The sequence below is a fragment of the Salvelinus namaycush genome, chromosome 3 (genome assembly GCF_016432855.1).
Source record: "Salvelinus namaycush isolate Seneca chromosome 3, SaNama_1.0, whole genome shotgun sequence".
In the NCBI taxonomy this organism is placed as follows: Eukaryota; Metazoa; Chordata; class Actinopteri; order Salmoniformes; family Salmonidae; genus Salvelinus; species Salvelinus namaycush.
The window spans coordinates 42,107,320-42,127,013 of NC_052309.1; the positions used below are offsets into that span (position 1 = coordinate 42,107,320).

General features: G+C 41.0%; 2 protein-coding genes across 4 annotated transcripts in view; both read left to right on the top strand.

Annotated features, from left to right (window-relative positions):
• The window catches only part of LOC120031535 (protein FAM168A-like), a 54,254-nt gene extending 43,586 nt beyond the window's left edge, over window positions 1-10,668 (top strand). For all 3 annotated transcript variants that reach the window (XM_038977332.1, XM_038977348.1, XM_038977341.1), the window contains 4 exons: window positions 3,775-3,917; window positions 4,345-4,522; window positions 4,873-5,012; window positions 7,497-10,668. In XM_038977332.1, the coding sequence (XP_038833260.1) occupies window positions 3,775-3,917; window positions 4,345-4,522; window positions 4,873-4,991 (440 nt within the window). In that variant the 3' untranslated portion in view covers window positions 4,992-5,012; window positions 7,497-10,668. The remainder of the gene's footprint in view (window positions 1-3,774; window positions 3,918-4,344; window positions 4,523-4,872; window positions 5,013-7,496) is intronic.
• Window positions 10,669-13,099: 2,431 nt separating this feature from the next.
• Window positions 13,100-19,694, top strand: part of LOC120031553 (F-BAR and double SH3 domains protein 2-like) — a 50,743-nt gene continuing 44,148 nt past the window's right edge. Inside the window, exon 1 of the mRNA XM_038977361.1 lies at window positions 13,100-13,300. Within this exon, the coding sequence (XP_038833289.1) occupies window positions 13,280-13,300 (21 nt within the window). The 5' untranslated portion in view covers window positions 13,100-13,279. The remainder of the gene's footprint in view (window positions 13,301-19,694) is intronic.

A 19,694-nucleotide genomic window follows, 5' to 3' on the forward strand; every position in this document is an offset into this window, starting at 1 on the left:
CCACTCTGCAGAGCTGTTTTCTGAACAAGATTCATGATGAAAAACACTTACCTGCTCAAGCCCATGGCCTCTTTGGGCATTCATACCGCTGGTTCTGCTTCAAGTCTATGGAAACAATAGACATAGATAGACAATGCATCATTATATCTGTCCCATTATGGCGTCTGTGACAGCACGGGCAGCGCGCCATTGAGACCATCTCCATTTTGAAGTAGCCATTTTTTTTATTTTACTGCTATGAGTTGGCAAACAAACTGAAAGGGTGCACACTGCCATCTAGAGTGTGTTGTTTGAACAGGTATAAAGCCAAGGTTGGCGATTTACTGCCACTTGTAGTTATGGAGTATAATTCATTGGCTGATGCCTCAGGAGGACCTGGATGGAATTATGTGATCCTTCCTTAACCCATAGTAAATCCCAGCCAGTTGACTACTTCAAAATATTGCTGCTCACTCAAGAAAAAGCTTCAAACTGTAACCAGTGCCTGCAACCTGGTTCAGGTTATCTATCAGTAACCTACCATTGTATTTACAAACAGAACAGGAATAAAATCATCCACATGTATTGATCACATCTTTACTAATGCTGCATAATTCTGCTCTAAAGCAGTATCCAAATCCATTGGATGTAGTGATCATAATATAGTAGCCATATCTAGGAAAACCAAAGTTCCAAAGGCTGGGCCTAATATAGTGTATAAGAGGTCATATAATAAGTGTTGTAGTGATTCCTATGTTTGCAAGCCCTGCAACATCCGACGAGTGACGGAGCCAGTATAATACGATTCAATCTTAGTCCTGTATTGAAGTTCTTTAGCTCGTCTGGTAGGCTCGTGTCACTGGCCAGCTCTCGGCTGTGCTTCCCTTTGTAGTCTGTATTAGGGCGAGGAAGAGCTTTGTAGGCGTCTCTGTGTGTGTGGAGTAAAGGTGATCTAGAGTTTTTTTCCCCCAATTGTTGCACATTTAACATTCTGATAGAAATTAGGTAAAACTGATTTAAGTTTCCCTGCATTAAAGTCACCGGCTTCTAGGAGCGCCGCCTCTGGATGAGCATTTTCCTGTTTGCTTATGGTGGTATACTGCTCATTGAGTGCGGTTTTAGTGCCAGTATCAGTCTGTGGTGGTATGTAGACCGCTACGAAAAATACAGATAAACTCTCTAGGTAGATAGTGTGGTCTACAGCTTATCATGAGATACTCTACCTCAGACGAGCAAAACCTTGAGACTTCCTTAGATATCGTACACAAGCTGTTGTTTACAAATATGCACAGGCCCCCGCCCCGTGTCTTACCAGAGGCTGCTGTTCTATCCTGCCGATAGTGTATAACCCGCCAGCTGTATGTTATTGATGTCGTCTTTCAGCCACGACTCTGTGAAACATAAGATATTACGTTTTTTAATGTCCCGCTGGTAGGATATACGTGCTTTCAGTTCGTCCCATTTATTTTCCAGCGATTGAACGTTAGCTAACAGTACTGAATGCAAAGGCAGCTTAGCCACTCGTCGCTTGATCCTCACAAGGCACCACAATCTCTTTCCACGAAATCTCCGTTTTTCTCCAGCGAATGACGGGGATGAGGGCCTTTTTGGGTGTTTGAAGTATATCCTTCCCGTCCGACTCATTAAAGAAAAATTATTCGTCCAATTCGAGGTCAGTGTAAATCGCTGTTCTGATGTCCAGAAGCTCTTTTCGGTCATAAGAGACGGTAGCAGCAACAATGTACAAAATAAGTTACAGGTGGTTGGTTTGGCCTTCGAAAGAACAATGCATATGCAGAAAATACCTTAACTAACATCTTAAACTATCTTGTGTCTAGCTCTTTTAATAAACGTAGGATAGGCCTAAATTCCCTTCTCTCTCCATTCGATAGGCTATGTATATGAATTTGGGCAAGGCTACACTACACTTCAGCGTTTTATGCATCCATGGCTTTCTCCAGATCAAACAATGAATGAATCTAATGGAGTTCCATGTCCTAAAGTTGCCACTTAAAAAACATAATTAAAGTCAGTCTATAGACAGGTTAGCTGAGAACATCATGGAAACGATGTGCAAGCTTCAATGTGGCAGAAGGTTGTGTGTAGCTAGCAGATAGCTAGCAACAATGACAAACTGCCATGTGGGGAATTTAAAGTAGCTCATTTCAGTTAGTTTTATCTTGTTCTTAAGAGCATGAATTGTTTTGAGGTGTTTTCACTGATGTCACGTTTATGCTAATATGGCTAAAATTAGCTAGTTAGATATCCAACAACTGTAACGACGTATTTGAGAAACAGGTGCTCATTGTGCAACTTTGTTTAAAAAAAACGTTGGAGACAAAATATAGTTTACATGTTGTCAATCTAAGCCAACCCTGTCTGTTTTGCCCCATAGTTGCGCACTCATTGGTTTTGTTGCTAAACAACCAACCCGTCTACAGGCCTAGGCATAGTATAAGGAATGCGCTGAGAGTCAGGAAGCAAGTTCAGGGAGTGAGTGATTTAATTAATAAACAAACCATGAAACACAAACAACGCACCGCCGTGAAACCGAGTCAATAACACCTGAGGAAAGAACCAAGGGGAGTGACAGATATAGGGAAGATAATCAAGGAGGTGATGGAGTCCAGGTGAGTGTCATGAGGTGCTGGTGCGCAAGACGATGGTGACAGGTGTGCGGGATAATCAGCAGCCTAATGAACTAGAGGCCGGAGAGGGAGTATATGTGACACATAGGCTATTCTCAATCACAGATTTATGAGAGATCAAGAGATTGAACAAACAATACTAAGAGAGGAGGATGAGGCAAATAGTCATTATTATCCAGTTCTGAAGACAGTAGACTTTGGTTCTATCCAGCCCATGATTTATAACTTAACTCACTAAAGCAAAACAGCCCGTTCCTCATCAGTTGACTGTCACTTTGCTCCATCATGTGCGTGCCACACAGATGCAGTGTCACGTGTGCTCCCTCCCCGGCCTCTAGGTCACCAGGCTGCTCGTTATGGTGCACACCTGTCACCATCATTACGCGCACCTGCGCGTCATCAGACTCACCTGGACTCCATCACCTCCTTGATTACCTGCCCTATATATGCCACTACCTTTGGTTCCTTCCCCAGGCATTATTGTTTCATGTCTGTGCGTTGTTCGTGTTTCATATTACGTTTTGTTTATTGATTAAATCACTCACTCCCTGAACTTGCTTCCCGACTCTCAGCGCACATCGTTACATGCAGACAGACGCACACAAACTTGTTTCATGCTGAAGCTCCACCAGAAAGGCACTTATAGTAGTCTCTGTCCAGTGTTTCAAAAACATTATCTCTTGTCATGATTTGTACAGTTGTAGCATGCGTTTTCGCGCTATAGGCCAACGTTTTTTTCTTAACAGATTTCATTTATTTAAAATAAATATATATGATTACGTTGGCCAATAGAGGGCATTACCATCGTATATCACAAAACAGTGCGTAATCACAAAACAAAAAAAGTTGCCCAACCAGTGCTTTGGAGCAGGCAGAATGTTTTCATGTTATGTAGTCAGTGAGACGCGTGCCCTCACTGTTCTGCTCCTTCAATGAGACACTGAATCTCAAGAGAATGACAAATGATCTGAAAAGTGAAACTAGGTCTCTCACCCCATCTTTTGTCCCCCTCTCTCTTTCTGCCCCTCACTTTCTCTTTCTGAATCTTTCCCTTTCCCCTCCTGATCTCTCTCTTATTCATGCTTTTTTCTCCATATTCTTCGACCCCCCCCCCCCTCCCCCCCCCTCTGCTTTCTCTCACATCTAGGATACACTGCTGGGACACCCTACAAGGTGCCCCCTGGCCAGTCCAATGGGGCGCCCCCTCCCTACTCCCCATCCCCTAACCCCTACCAGACGGCCATGTACCCAATCAGAAGTGCCTATCCCCAACAGAACCTCTACGCTCAGGTAAGGACCTGAAATGGGCTCTACTCACTGGGGTTGTTTGTCTGTTAATATCGCCTACCTGCCTCTATAAGACGTGATTGATTAGCTCCCTGTACTTGTTTTTGGATTTTTAGTAGACAGCTAGCTTGCTGAGTAAAATGATCTGTGCTATAAAAGTAAGAAAGGCCAATTCTCCTTTTGTTCCTTTTCTCTCACTTCTTTCTCTTCCTCCCTATCCTCTCTCTCTGCCCACCCTCTCGCTTGCCCTCTTTCGCTCCTTTATTGTATTATCTCCCTCCCTTTCCTTCTCTCTCTCCCCTCGCTCCCTCTCTCCCTACCTCAGATCAGTTCAAGATGCTTTATTGGCATGACATACATTCTTCAATATTGAATATTGCCAAGGCAATATTCCAAAAACCACTTCTATCTTCTCTTCTCTTTCTCTCAGGGTGCGTACTACACACAGCCGATGTATGCGGCTCAGCCTCACGTTATCCACCACACAACAGTGGTGCAGCCCAACAGCATCCCCTCTGCCCTCTACCCTGCCCCCGTCCAACAACCCCGCTCCAACGGCCATATGGCCATGGGCATGGTAGCCGGCACAACCATGGCCATGTCTGCTGGTAAGAAGTCAACACTCAACTACTAGGATTGCAAAATTCCCAGATTTTCCAGAAATCCCAATTGGAATATTTGTTGAATCAGGAGGTAATAACTAGGAAATCCTACAACCAAGATTTCTGGAAAACCTGGGAATTTTGGGAAAGGTACTTGAATTTTCATCTCTATAAACAACTCAAAAAAATTCTTCTCACTATTATTTGCAGTCATGTTTCTGTTTGGAGTGAAGGCTCTGTGTTTATAACAAATTTATAACAATATTCGGCAACCAGCGTGTTTCCTTAATGATGACAACTATCTGCCCATGTTACCATGGTGACCTCTGTATGTCTGATTGACCCTCTCTGCCCAGGTACTCTGCTGACCACGCCTCAGCATGCCACTCAGCACATCGGTGGGCATCCGGTCACCCTGCCAACATACCGGCCCCAGGGGACGCCTGGGTATAGCTATGTGCCTCCTCACTGGTAGACCCCACTGGACCCCACTCATGTAAGTTACTGTTCCCATAACCCAATGTTATCCCAGTCTATGGTTAGGAGAGTTAAGGGTCAATGCTTTGATGCGTAAGTGCTTAGATTTTGTATAATTGTTTTATTATGAGAACTCTAATTTTGAGTTATTGTTACATTTGCTTTTGGAAAATGATTTGAAAAGACAAATGTGATATTTTCTTTGTAAATTACATATACTGTGTGTATAGATAGATGTGTGTGTGTGGTATATATACACATTGCATTCGGAAAGTATTCAAGCCCCTTGACTTTTTTCACATTTTGTTACGTTACAGCTTTGTTCTAAAATTTATGAAATCGTTTTTTTCCCCCTCATCAATCTACACACAATACCTCATAATGACAAAGCAAAAACAGGTTTAAAAAAAATATACACATATATATCACATTTACATAACTATTCAGACCCTCTTCTCAGTACTTTGTTGAAGCACCTTTGGCAGTGATTACAGCCTTGAGTCTTCTTGGGTATGACGTTACAAGCTTGGCACACCTGTTCTTCTCTGCAGATCCTCTCAAGCTCTGTCAGGTTGGATGGGGAGAGTCACTGCATAGCTATTTTCAGGTCTCTCCAGAGATGTTCGATCGGGTTAAAGTCTGGGCTCTGGCTGGGCCACTCAAGGACATTCAGAGACTTGTCCCGAAGCCACTCCTGCGTTGTCTTGGCTATGTGCTTAAAGTTGTTTTCCTGTTGGAAAGTCAACCTTCGCCCTTCACCGTAGAGATTGTGTGAGGTTTCCTCCAGATGTGATGCTTGCCATTCAGGCCAAAGAGTTCAATCTCTGTTTCATCAGACCAGAGAATATTGTTTCTCATGGTCTGAGAGTCTTTAGGTGCCTTTAGGCAAACTCCAAGTGGGCTGTCATGTGCCTTTTACTGAGGAGTGGCTTCCGTCTTGCCACTCTACCATAAAGGCCTGATTGGTGGAGTGCTGCAGAAATGGTTCCTTCAACCTCATGGCTTGGTTTTTGCTCTGACATGCACTGTCAACTGTGGGACCTTATATGGACAGGTGTGTGCCTTTCCAAATCATGTCCAATCAATTAAATTTACCACAGGTGGACTCCAATCAAGTTGTAGAAACATCTCAAGGATGATCAATGGAAACAGGATGCACCTGAGCTCAATTTCGAGTCTCAAATCAAAGGGTCCAAATACTGTAAATAAGGTATTTCTGTTCTTTAGTTTTTATTTATTTGCAAACATTTCTAACCTGTTTTTGCTTTGTCATTATGGGGTATTGTGTGTAGATTGCTGATGATTTTTTATTTATTTAATACATTTTAGAATAAGGCTGTAACATAAACAAAATGTGGGAAAAGTATATACAGTGCATTCGGAAAGTATTCAGACCCCTTCCCTTTTCCCACACTTTTTTACGTTACAGTCTTATTCTAAAAAGTATTAATAATTTTTTGTTCATCATCCATCTACACAAAATATCCCATAATGACAAAGATAAAACTGGTTTTTAGAAATGTTTGCAAAAAAATAAAAAATAAAGTACAGAAATACCTTATTTACAAAAGTATTCAGACCCTTTGCTATGAGACTCGAAGTTGAGCTCAGGTACATCCTGTTTCCATGGATCATCCTTGAGATGTTTCTACAACTTGATTGGAGTCCACCTGTGGTAAATTCAATTGATTGGACAGTTCCTCTGTGGAGATGGGAGAACCTTCCAGAATGACAACCATTTCTGCAGCACTCCACCGATCAGGCCTTTATGGTAGAGTGGCAAGACGGAAGCCACTCTTCAGTAATAGGCACATGTCAGCCCACTTGGAGTTTGCCAAAAGGTACCTAAAGACTCTCAGACCATGAGGAACAAGATTCTCTGGTCTGATGAAGCCAAGATTGAACTCTTTGGCCAGAATGCCAATCATTACATCTGGAGGAAACCTGGCACCATCCCTATGGTGAAGCATGGACCTCAGACTGGGACAGGACATGACTTAAACCCGATCAAACCGCTCTGGAGAGACCTGAAAATAGCTCTGCAGCTACGCTCCCCATTCAACCTGACAGAGCTTGAGAGGATCTGCATGAAAGAATGGGATAAACTCCCAAAATACAGGTGTGCCAAGCTTGTAGCGTCATAACGAAGAAGAATCAAGGCAGTAATCGCTGCCAAAGGTGCTTCAACAAAGTATTTAAAGGGTCTGAATACTTATGTAAATGTTATATTTCAGTTTTTTATTTGTAATAAATTAGCAAAAATTTCAACAATCTGGTTTTTGCTTTGTCATTATGGGGTATTGTGTGTAGATTGAGAAAAAATTTACTATTTTATCAATTTTAGAATAAGGCTGTAAAACGTAACAAAATGTGGATAAAGTGAAGGGGTCTGAATACTTTCTGAATGCACTGTATATAATACATTGTTCATGTGAAATTTTTCTTCTCCATCCCTCCACTACTCTTCCTCTCTCCGTCTCTCTCTGTACCTCTTTCCCCTCAGATCGGGAGTCAATATCACTCACAACAACTCAAGTCTTACATTGGTGCAGGAGGCCTGGCATACAAGCACCAAGTCTGTCTGCAAGAACAAAAAACTAAAGTGCAAGGATCACTTTATGCATTCTTTTGTGATTTGGAAAAGCTGCTTTTTCATGTTTTTATTATTTTTGATCAGCCTCAGTTTTTTGGGGATTAGTTTCTTTGATTTTGACTCTCTTATAATCCAGACACACACTGACCAGCAGTATGGTACATTTATAGTACATTTGTGCTTCTTTTTTATGTTTGTGTGTGTGTATTTTTGTGTTCTGAACACTGGTTCTGACGCAAAGCCAGTCCCTTCAGCCGTGAGAATGTACACGTCTCTGTATGCTGCCAAATTCTAATGTTGAAAAAAAATCATACTTTTTCAGGCGAGGTCGTTTATTTTCCAGTCATTCTTGGGGGGGAAAGCACCGTACAAGTGTCACGCCTCAATTTCCTTTCACCCTTTTTGATTTGCCTTCCCATTTGGGTTTACGTTCACACACAATCATCTTCCAGCATAATATAATAAGGGTCGTCTTCCAGCTTGTAGCAACAGTGCATTAACTTGGCTTCTTTAATATTTTACCCACTACATCAGTCAAGTTGGGTGCACATTTTGTTTTTTGCCCTAGCACTACGCAGCTGATTCAAATAACCAACTCATCATCAAGCTTTGATTATTTGAATCAGCTGTGTAGTGCTAGGGCAAAAAACAAAATGTGCACCCAGAGGGGACCCCGGGACCGACTTTGGGAAACCCTGCACAAGGAGAAAGACTAATACCGTAAGTACAATAATAGTTACACACCATGTAGAGGATATTTTCAGTAAGTTCAGTGGACATAGTTAGCTTGTAAGTCTACTAGAGTAGAGTAAGAAATTGAAATATCTATACATGACTATATTATATATAGGTATACTGATGTGTCAGCGAGCGCCTGTGCGCGTTTGTAGTTCTTTTGTACACATAAAAGCTTGCCGAACATGCAAACACACTCGCATTTAGGTATTTCAGTTGGCATGCGTAAGGTGCGCACTGACACACTTGCTCACAGATATACATTTACAGATGTATAGGACATTGCACACATTTTAAAAGTGTAGATGGTATAGGATGCGATGGATAGATGACTGGATAGGGTCTCCCTCGTACCTTGCAGGCTATGTTGTGAACTGAATCCAGTTCTAGTCTAGTATCAATGAAGGTGCATGGAGTTTGAGGGGTGAGGCAAATTGTCAGTAGGACCAGGGATAGCTGATTCAAAAGGGATTTTAAAGTCAATAGCTGGCCGACGCTTAAGAACAGCAGACTTGAAAGAGGGAGAAAGGAGTACAAGGGGAGTAGTGAGTGGAAAAAGGAAGAAAATAATCTAAATTGTTTAGTGGTCAAGCATCAATACCCATAGCCCTGTGCTGCATGCCTCCCATCAATCTCACAGGCTAGAGATAAGTGTTATTCGCAATAAAGATCCCATGTGATGTCATGTTTACATGTTTAATAGAGATTTAGCTCCTGATCAGTGTCATCAGTTCCTCAGGTGACCAGGAGAGGGCAGAAGTGAGGGGTGCAGGGCCCCCTATTCCTTACCTATATAGGGCTCTGGTCAAAAGTAGTGGACTATATAGGGAATAGGTTTTAGAAACCTGACTGACCTCAACACAGATGTGTCCCAAGAGAATTGTGTTCCAGAGAATTGTCATCTGGTCTCTATGTGTATGTTTCTGAGTAGTCCATGCAATTGGAACTAGTTCACCAGTCTGGTGAACGCTTTTAAACAATGGCAGGTGGAAAAACACTTTATTTTGGACCTAGGTCTCATACAATTAGTGAAAGGAAACATTTTGTTTGCATGTTGGTCAACCTGCTACCTTGCTAGGCCCTCCCTCCTCTGCCCTCCCTCCCTTCAGAGTAGCTAATAGAACAGGCCCAGGACGTCATTGTTTCCAGGGCAGACACCATGGAAGGAAGTTAGGATCGTGAAGGGAATCATGCGTATGAGGGAAAAATTTGTGTTGAAACAGGAAATTGGGATTTTTTGTTGTTGAAAGGTTTCATGTCCCTTTAGTCTGGGGGGCAAAAACCCTATGACTGGGGCACTGGGTTGGGAGAGGTCCGTGTGGGACATGTGTTGACTTCCAAATCGAACCTTAGCCCCCAGGATTGGGCTCAATTCCAATTTAATTTAAAATTCCAATTAAATTCTTGAATTCACAATGAAATGGAGAATTTGTTGAATTCAATTTGAATTTTTTGGGGGGGGGGGAATATTATGGAATTGTAATTTAATATTTATTAGTTGATGGAACTAATGCACTTAGTATAAAAAATGGACTGCAGGATTTGTGTTGAATCATTTCAATTTGTAATTTTTGGGGATACTATTGAATTATGAATTGAATTATTGGAATTGAGAGGAATTGAATTATCTCTAGATTCAAAGACTGACCTGGAATTTGAATTGTATTTATTGGAATTTACAGGGAGAGGGAATTTAATTAGTGGAATTAACCCCATCACTGCTAGCCTCAACTCCCTCCCTAGTCCCTACAACTGCAGACCTGAGAGGATTGGGATAGGTGAAAGCAATATGGCTGACATTTCTACCTAGCCAATCAGAAGGCAAGATGAAGCTTTTACTGTAACACGTACGGTATATTGACCCAGTCCGCCTAGATCCACAGGAGTGGCTAGGGTGTAGGGGCTAGGGATCCATTTGGAATTTATAAATGGAGTTGGCAAGGAAACAGGGTTCAGCTTGGGTCGAGTTTTGAAGGTTTTGAGGAGGAGTTCCATACTCTGTTATTATGGTTCAGCACTAGGTTACGGTGTCATGACCACATATCAGTTATCATGTGAGTGTGTAAAAAATGTATTGCACAAACATCTAAAAGTAATAATCTATGCTAAATAACAGGTACTTAGCTCATCTTTTAAGAGACATCTTACGATTTCTTAAGAGTTAATTTAGTTCAGTGGATTTGATAGCGTACTCTTTGGTCTCAATAAACAACTGTACATTTAAGATATCTGTTGTGAATAATTGCTACTGCTTCTTTCAATCTGTTACAATTAGTTAACCACTACGTACAATTCAAAATGCTATTTTAGTTGATACCGTGTTACCTCGCCAGTAAAAAAAAAAAAAGAACATAAAGGTATCCTGCACCCAAAATATTACAATTTATAGAGTATCATTCACTAGTGAACGGGGTATAGTTGTGTGTGTTGACTGTGTGAGGAAAGGTATCAGTGGGCAGTGTGGTATCAGCCCCTCACCTCCCGTGTAGTGTGTGCGTGCGTGTGTGTGTCTGTGCGTGTGAAGCATGTATGCAGTCCTGTGTGAGTTTCCTCCCAAAATTGCACTGGTCAGACTGTAGAGCTAACGTTGCCCAACCTCCACTTTCCCCTGTCAGTAGCATATCACAGAGCCAAATAGAACAAGAACATTGAAAACAAGTCTCAAATGTACATTTATTGTGCTACATTTTTGGGGAGCATTAGAGCAAAGAAACACAAACAACCAGACAGCTTTTTTTTGAGACCATTGACAAATATTGTTTTGCAGTGCTATTCACTAGAACATGTAATGTGATGCAAGAACTGAACAAGGCATATGACTAGTTGCACAGGCCCAAATGTATGTGAATGCTATGCTGAGTGCTAAATATCTGGAGGTTCAAAACCTCCAAAATAACCATGTGTACTACGAGTATAACCTCTGTGTTTTAAAAAAGGGATTAAAAGAATGATATACTTTTCATTTCTGGTGTGTAATTTAAGAGCTTTTTACCATAAGTGTTATTTAAGGTTTTGTTGATTGATTGATGTTTATTATTCTTAAAATAGAAGATCATTATGGTTGAGCTGATGTGGGTTGTCTCTTAGGTCTTCAGGGGGCATTTCAGAACACAAGTCTGTAGGATGAGTGGAGCAGATGTGGGGAGGGGCACAATCTGGCAACCCGGTCAGAAACGACTGGCATACAGTCCCCACTCGCTGGCCTTTCCCCTCAAAGACCCAGGGCATTGAAACACAAGAGAAATGTTCCCAGAACCAAACTGACACCATAAACAGACGTTCCCTGAACATCTAGGGAACCAAATGTGCTAACTGGGCATACTGTAGACTGAAAGCTAGCCTGGAGTCAAGTCCTTACACTACAATTCATGTTTATTGAAAAGGGGTATGGGTCCAGAGATTGTGGATTGAGGCATGAGAGTTGTAAACTTGGATCAAAACTAATTTTGCTACAGTATGTTTCACCGCTGTTCACTTCATGTTATGTGTAACATCCCTGCAACGTAGCAAACTCAGTCTGGAATTTTAAGAGCTGGGAGCTGCCCTGGGTGTCTCAGTGCCTGGAGGTCGAGAAGCAAGCAGCTCCACCAATGTTGAACATGAAAGAGTAACAATCCCTATGCCTTTTCTGTTTCATTTGGTCACGATGAACTTCGGCCTTGTCAAACTTTTGATTTGAACACTAATTTCGAGAGAGGGAAGTATACTCGTCTTCCCAAAAAAGTATCTATTTTTAGGACCGACTTTATAAGAGTCAGCACCTTGAGATTAAAACTACTTCCCAACTAATGGCCCCCAGAGTCTTTGCTATGTTCTGTCACTACGTTGCAGCAATGCTGGCAGAACGTTTTATAACATGCGGTTGGGACGTTCTTGAAGCAAAGACCCACATCAGACTTGTGTATATGAAGTGTAAATCTGTTTTTGTTTTTATGTCGTTCTAATGAGGATCGGATAGTGGTCCTGATGACAAGGCAAGTTTGTAATTGTATAATACTTACTGTATGATGTAGAACATTCAATAACTATTAAAATATTTCCCAAAAAGCCCAGCTTTTACTTGTTTGTGTCCTGTGCCAATTCATCATAAAGTAACATTGTGGCCTCTCTTGATTTGTAAATGATTGTTTTAACTGCAAAGAAAGCAAACGTTCAAGGGATAAGATGTACACTACACATCAGATTTCTAACAACCGCTATGCATCAGTGGAGAAACGTTATTGAATGAGCCGGTGTGGGAGCCTTGAGGAAATGCCGGGGCCGATTTCTGGTCCAAGTCTGTCCCTGTTCACAAATGCAATGCAATTGCATTCTCCCATGAATCTCTTATAAGCACATCAGACTCAGTGCACCGCTATCTGCTGATAGCCTATAATCATAATAGTAGGCCTGTACAAAACAACCTGGAAATTGTTTTACTCAACCATGTTGAATCTGTATACTTTTGCCTTGACATGTCACTTATCTGTAGGAATAAATCTCTATATTCATCTGAGATAATTGAGGGGAAATTATAAAATAGGTGTTTTTCTGAGGGCCAAAGCATAGACCTAAACGCACAGATGTGCAGGGGTCAGATATGATTCACCTAATCTCCAACAAATCCCCATGTTTATGCAGCGGACATGGCCACGGTGAGTCTACATCACAAATTCCCAACAATGAGCAATGCAATCCCCACGAAAAGTCCCGTGCACTTCCTCAGCGTGCCGCCATCCCCCGTTTCTCCTCCACCGGAAACCCCGCTGAATCGCAAACTTCGCTTTTATGTTCCCAGAGGCAGTCGATTTTCAACAGGACTTCATCGGTGTGTTGAGTTGGGTCGTCATGGCCGCCTGAACTAGAATAAATTCACCCAGTGCGTGGTTATCATTCTGTAATTTACATACAATCGAAAGTTTTTTTTGCGGATTAACGTCAATATTTGTTAGGGGGGGAATCCATGTAAAAATTCTAACATGCAGCCTCCGCCAAGAAAGGTGAGTTGGCCCGGTTTTACTTTTCTCTGCGAATGTTTCGACGAATGTTGCTTATGTAGCCTAATTGTTGAAAGATGCACGCTTTGTTGTAGTCCAATTTTAAGATATGCAACCACCAGGTCGGCACAACGTGTTATAACGTCAGTTCGTATCAAACGCAAACACGACCTTTTGGTTAGTGAGTTGTTTTAGATATTCTAAACTTGAATATTTTTTGAATGTTCCAAAGTAGCCTAAGAAATGTCCCGGGTAAAATGGTACTCAATTCAATAAAAAAACGAATGTTCTCACGGTTCCAAATTGTAGCCTTTGCGTGGCTTAAACTATATAAAAATATGTATACATACATTGTAACAGTCTTAGTGGAGAGTTGTTACAAGCGAACGCGGTGCTGGATGGCTGAATGTAGACCTCTAAAGATTAAAGGTAACTAAAACAGCAACAAACATGGGAATCCTGTTATATCATGTTCCTAAAACATTACACAGAGAAGTCTGTTGCTGTTTGGATAAGAAATTGTACTTCTGTTAGAATTCCTATAGTCGAGGTTCAACTATATCAAATTCTTTAGAGTCAAGAGTTGTTGTTAATGTAATAACAACTGGATTTTATACTGGACAAAAATATGAATGCAACAAGTGTTGGTTTCATGAGCTGAAATTAAATATCCCAGAAATGTTCCATATTCACAAAAAGCAAATTTCTCTAATTTTTTTGCACACATTTGTTTACATCCCTGTTAGAATTTCATCTACTTGACATGTGTGGCATATCAAGAAGCTGATTAAACAGCATGATTATTACACAGGTGCATCTTGTGCTTGGAACATTAAAAGGCCACTCTAAAATGTGCAGTTTTGTCACAACACAATGCCACAGATGTCTCAAGTTGAGGGAGCGCGCAATTGGCATGCTGACTGCAGGAATGTCCACCAGAGCTGTTGCCAGATAATTGAATGTTCATTTCTCTACCATAAGCCGCTTCCAACATCCATTTTAGATTATTTTGCTGTATGTCCAACTGGCCTCACCACCGCAGACTCCATGTCACCACGCCAGCCAAGGATCTCCACATCTGCCTTCTTTACCTGTGAGATTGTCTGAGGGGGCCCTGAGGAGTATTTACGTCTGTAATAAAGCTTGTTTGAGGGGAAGAACATTCTGATTGGGTGGGCCTGACTTACAAGTGGGTGGGCCTGTGCCCTTGTCCAGTCATGTGAAATCCATAGATCAGGGCCTACTTCATTTATTTCAATTAACTGATTTCCTTATGAACTGTAACTCAGTAAAATCTTAGAAATTATTGCATGTTGTGTTTATTTTTGTGAAGTATGAATTATCACTGTTACAGTACATTTGACATTTGTTATGTTCATGATTGTTTATGGATTACATTTCTCTCAAACAGGGGAGCTTTAGCATACTAATTGCTGAGGAATAGTCCAAAGCCATTCAGATGTCAGTGGTAGCGCTACAGATGATTCATTTCCTGAAATAGAAACACACCGTGGCCTATTAGATCAACCACTTGACCTGTTTTTGTAGTTGCCTGAATATAGCCTTATTTCAGCCTCAGTATATTTTCCCCTAATGATCGGCTGTGTTAGTCAGATAACTAATGCTCGTGTGAGATCATTGAATAGTGTCCGAACTGAACATTAGTTTCAAGCTTTTAATGTCACGCGCACAAGTACATTGAAATGCCTTTCTTGCATGCTCCAAACCCAACACTGCAGTATTCAATATAGCACTAAAAATAACATCAGGTCAAAGCTGTGGGAAGTAGGAAAATCTGAATTTAATATACACCACATGACCAAAAGTATATGGACACCTGCTCGTCGAACATCTAATTTCTAAATCATGGGCATTAATATGGAGTTGGTTCCCCCTTTGCTGCTATGACAGCCTCCACTCTTCTGGGAAGGCTTTCCACTAGATGTTGGGACATTGCTGCGGGGACTTGCTTCCATTCAGCCACGAGCATTAGTGAGGTTGAGCACTGGTATTTCGTATTTTATTAGGATCCCAATTAGCTGTTGTGAAATTCGCAGCTACTGTCACGTTCCTGACCTGTTTTCTGTTGTTTTGTATGTGTTTAGTTGGTCAGGACGTGAGCTGGGTGGGAATTCTATGTTGTGTGTCTAGTTTGTCTGTTTCTATGTCCAGCCTAATATGGTTCTCAATCAGAGGCAGATGGTAATCGTTGTCCCTGATTGAGAATCATATATAGGAGGCTTGTTTTGTGTTGGGATTTTGTGGGTGTTTGTTTCCTGTCTCTGTGATTGTCTGCACCAGATAGGTCTGTGTCGGTTTTTGCACATTTGTTATTTTGTATTGTTGTTTGTAGTGTTTTACTTGTTCTTTATTAAACATGTTTAACACTAGCCGCGCTGCACTTTGGTCCTCTCCTTCACCCCTGGAAGAAAACCGTTACAGCTACTCTTCCTGGGGTCCACACAGAACATGACATAATACAGAACAGATTAATAGATACGGACAGAACTACATACATTTAAAAATGCCACACACAGCCTACATATCAATACATACACACATCATATCTATGTCAAATAGGGTGATGTTGGGCAATTAGGCCTGGCTCTCAGTCGGTGTGCCAATTCATCCCAAAGGTGTTAAATGGGGTTGAGGTCAGGGCTCTGTGCAGGCCAGTCAAGTTCTTCCACACCACTCGACAAACCATTTCTGTATGGACCTCGCTTTGTGTACGAGGGCATTGTCATGCTGAAACAGGAAATGGCCTTCCACAAACTGTTGCCACAAAGTTGGAAGCCCAGAATCGTCTAGAACAGTGGTCACCAACATTTTCTGCATCAAGATCACTTTCGCAGTCAAAAAGCAAGCTGAGATGTACTGCTCAGATTAATTTTTTATATATTTTTTTTTACATTAACGTCACATAGATTTGTAGAAATTATGTTGGTTTAGCGCTTGTGAGACACTGTGGAGCATGAATTGAAATCATTAGCTTTTTTATTTTACTTGACTGATGGTACCTGCATCTGATGGTCAACGAGGTCAAATCACGACGTCAGTGATCTTCAGGTCGAAAAGTCGGAGCTCTAGAAAGATGCCCAGAGTTTCCGACTTGGAATTCCGAGTTGGGTGATCATTGAAAACGATTTTTCCCAACCGCCTCTCACAGTCCCTGCTCTCTCCTTCCTTTCCTCCGGTGAGACTGACCAGAGAGAGGGGACACCGTCTTCCACCTGATGGTGAAACTCAAGTCGCACCGCGTCTGCTTCATGCACAAATTCATGTTGTTCCTATGACCAGAGAAAGTTAAATATTCCTTAATATTAAAATCGACACGATGAGCTGTTAATAATAAAACGCAGGGCTATCGATACTTGGCTACTCAGAAGCGCATTTTGTAATAGTGTTGAATAATTTCTACAGAAATATTTGGTGATGGACTAGGAATGCCTTGAAGATCGACCAGTCGATAGTGATCGACCGGTTGGCGACTACTGGTCTAGAATGTGATTGTATGCTGTAGCATTAAGATTTCCCTAAACTGGATCTAAGGGGCCTAGCCCGAACCATGAAAAACAGCCCCAGACCATTATTCCTCCTCCACCAAACTATACTGTTGGCACTATGCATTGGGGCAGGTAGCCTTCTCCTGGCATCTGCCAAATCAAATTTTGTCACCGATTACAACAGATACTGTGAAAATCTTACAAACCCTTAACCAATAATGCAGTTAAGAGTTAATAAAATATTTACACAATAAAATAAAGTTAAAAAAATAGTAACACAATAATGAGGCTATATACAGGTGTACCGGTACCGAGTCAATGTGGGGTACAGGTTAGTTGAGGTAATATGTACATGTAGGTAGGGGTAAAGTGACTATGCATAGATAATAAAGAGCGAGTAGCAGTAGCGTAAAAAAGGGGGGGTCAATGCAAATAGTCTGGGTAGCCATTTGATTAACTGTTCAGCAGTCTTATGGCTTGGGGGTAGAAGCTGTTAAGGAGCCTTTTGAACCTAGACTGGGAGCTCCGGTACTGTTTGCCATGCGGTAGCCGAAAGAACAGTCAGCATCCCGGAGTCACCTCTTCACTGTTGACGTTGAGACTGGTGTTTTGTGGGTACTATTTAATGAAGCTGCCAATTGAGGACTTGTGAGGCGTCTGTTTCTCAAACTAGGCTCTCTAATGTACTCGTCCTCTTGCTCCGTTGTGCACTGGGGCCTCCCACTCCTTTTTCTATTCTGGTTAGGGCCAATTTGCACTGTTCTGTGAAGGGAGTAGTACTTTTATGAGATCTTCAGTTTCTTGGCAATTTCTCACATGGAATAGTCTTCATTTCTCAGAACAAGAATAGACTGACGAGTTTCAGAAGAAAGGTCTTTGTTTCTGGCCATTTTGAGCCTGTAATCGAACCCACAAATGCTGATGCTCCAGATACTCAACTAGTCTAAAGAAGGCCAATTTTATTGCTTCTTTAATCAGAACAACAGTTTTCAGCTATGCTAACATAATTGCAAAAGGGTTTTCTAATGATCAATTAGCTTCTTAAAATGAAACTTGGATTAGCTAACACAACGTGCCATTGGAACACAGGAGTGATGGTTGCTGATAATGGGCATCTGAATGCCTATGTAGATATTCCATTAAAAATCTGTCGTTTCCAGCTACAATAGTCATTTACAACATTAACAATGTATTTCTGATCAATTTTATGTTATTTTAATGGACAAAAAATTTGCTTTTCTTTAAAAACATTTCTAAGTGACCCCAAACTGAACGTGTGTGTGTGTGTGTGTGTGTGTGTGTGTGTGTGTGTGTGTGTGTGTGTGTGTGTACACACATACAGTACAAGTCAAATGTTTGGACACCTTCTCATTCAAGTGTTTTTCTTTATTTTTACTTTTTTCTACATTGTAGAATAATAGTGAAGACATCAAAACTATGAAATAACTAGAGGTCGACTGATTTCTGGAGGACCAAAAAAAGATGATACCGATTAATCAGCCGGGTTTTATATATATATTTGAAATAATGACAATTACAACAATACTGAATGAACAATGAACACTTTTATTTTAACTTAATATAATACATCAATAAAATCAATTTAGTCTCAAATAAATAATGAAACATGTTCAATTTGGTTTAAAAAATGCAAAAAGTGTTGGAGAAGAAAGTAAAAGTGCAATATGTGCCTTGTAAAAAAGCTAACATTTAAGTTCCTTGCTCAGAACATATGAAAGCTGGTGGTTCAATATTCCCATTAAAGAAATATTAGGTTGCAGTTATTATAGGAATTATGATGCGTCGACTATTTCTCTCTATACCATTTTGTATTTCATATCATATACCTTTGACTATTGGATGTTCTAATAGGCACTTTAGTATTGCCAGCCTAATCTCAGGAGTTGATAGGCTTGAAGTCATAAACAGCACTGTGATTAAGCATTGCTAAGAGCGGCTGGCAAACGCAGTAAAGTTTGAATTAATGCTTTCTAGCCTGCTGCTGCATACCACCGCTCAGTCAGACTGATATATCAAATCCCAGACTTAATTATAATATAATAAACACAGAAATACGAGCCTTTGGTCATTAATATGGTAAAATCCGTAAACTATCATTTCGAAAACAAAACGTTTACTCTTTCAGTGAAATATGGAACCGTTACGTATTTTATCAAACGGGTGGCAACCCTAAGTCTAAATATTGCTGTTACATTGCACAACCTTCCAAGTTATGTCATAATTATGTAAAATTCTGGCAAATTAGTTCGCAACGAGCCAGGCGGCCCAAACTGTTGTATATACCCTGATTCTGCGTGCAATGAACGCAAGACAAGTGACACAATTTCCCTTGTTGATATTGCCTGCTAATATGAATTTATTTGAACCAATATGCAGGTTTGCGAATGCGCTTGTTAAATCATCACCCGTTTGACGAAGTAGGCTGTGATTCGATGATAAATTAACAGGCACCACATTGATTATATGCAACGCAGGACAAGCTAGTTAACTACACGTAGTTGATGATATTACTAGGTTAACCAGTGATTATGTGAAGATAGTTTTTTATAAGATAAGTTTAATGCTAGCTAGCAACTTACCTTGGCTCCTTGCTGCACTCACGTAATAGGTGGTCAGGCTGCCACGCTGTTTCCTCGTGGAATGCAATGTGATCGGCCATAATCGGCATCCAGAAATGCCGATTACCGATTGTTATGAAAACTTGAAATCGGCCCTAATTAATCGGCCATGCCGATTTAATTGGTCGACCTCTAGAAATAACACATGGAATCATGTAGTAACCAAAAAAAGTGTTAAACAAATCAAAATATATTTTATATTGAGATTCTTCAAAGTAGGCACCCTTTGCCTTGATGACAGCTTTGCACACT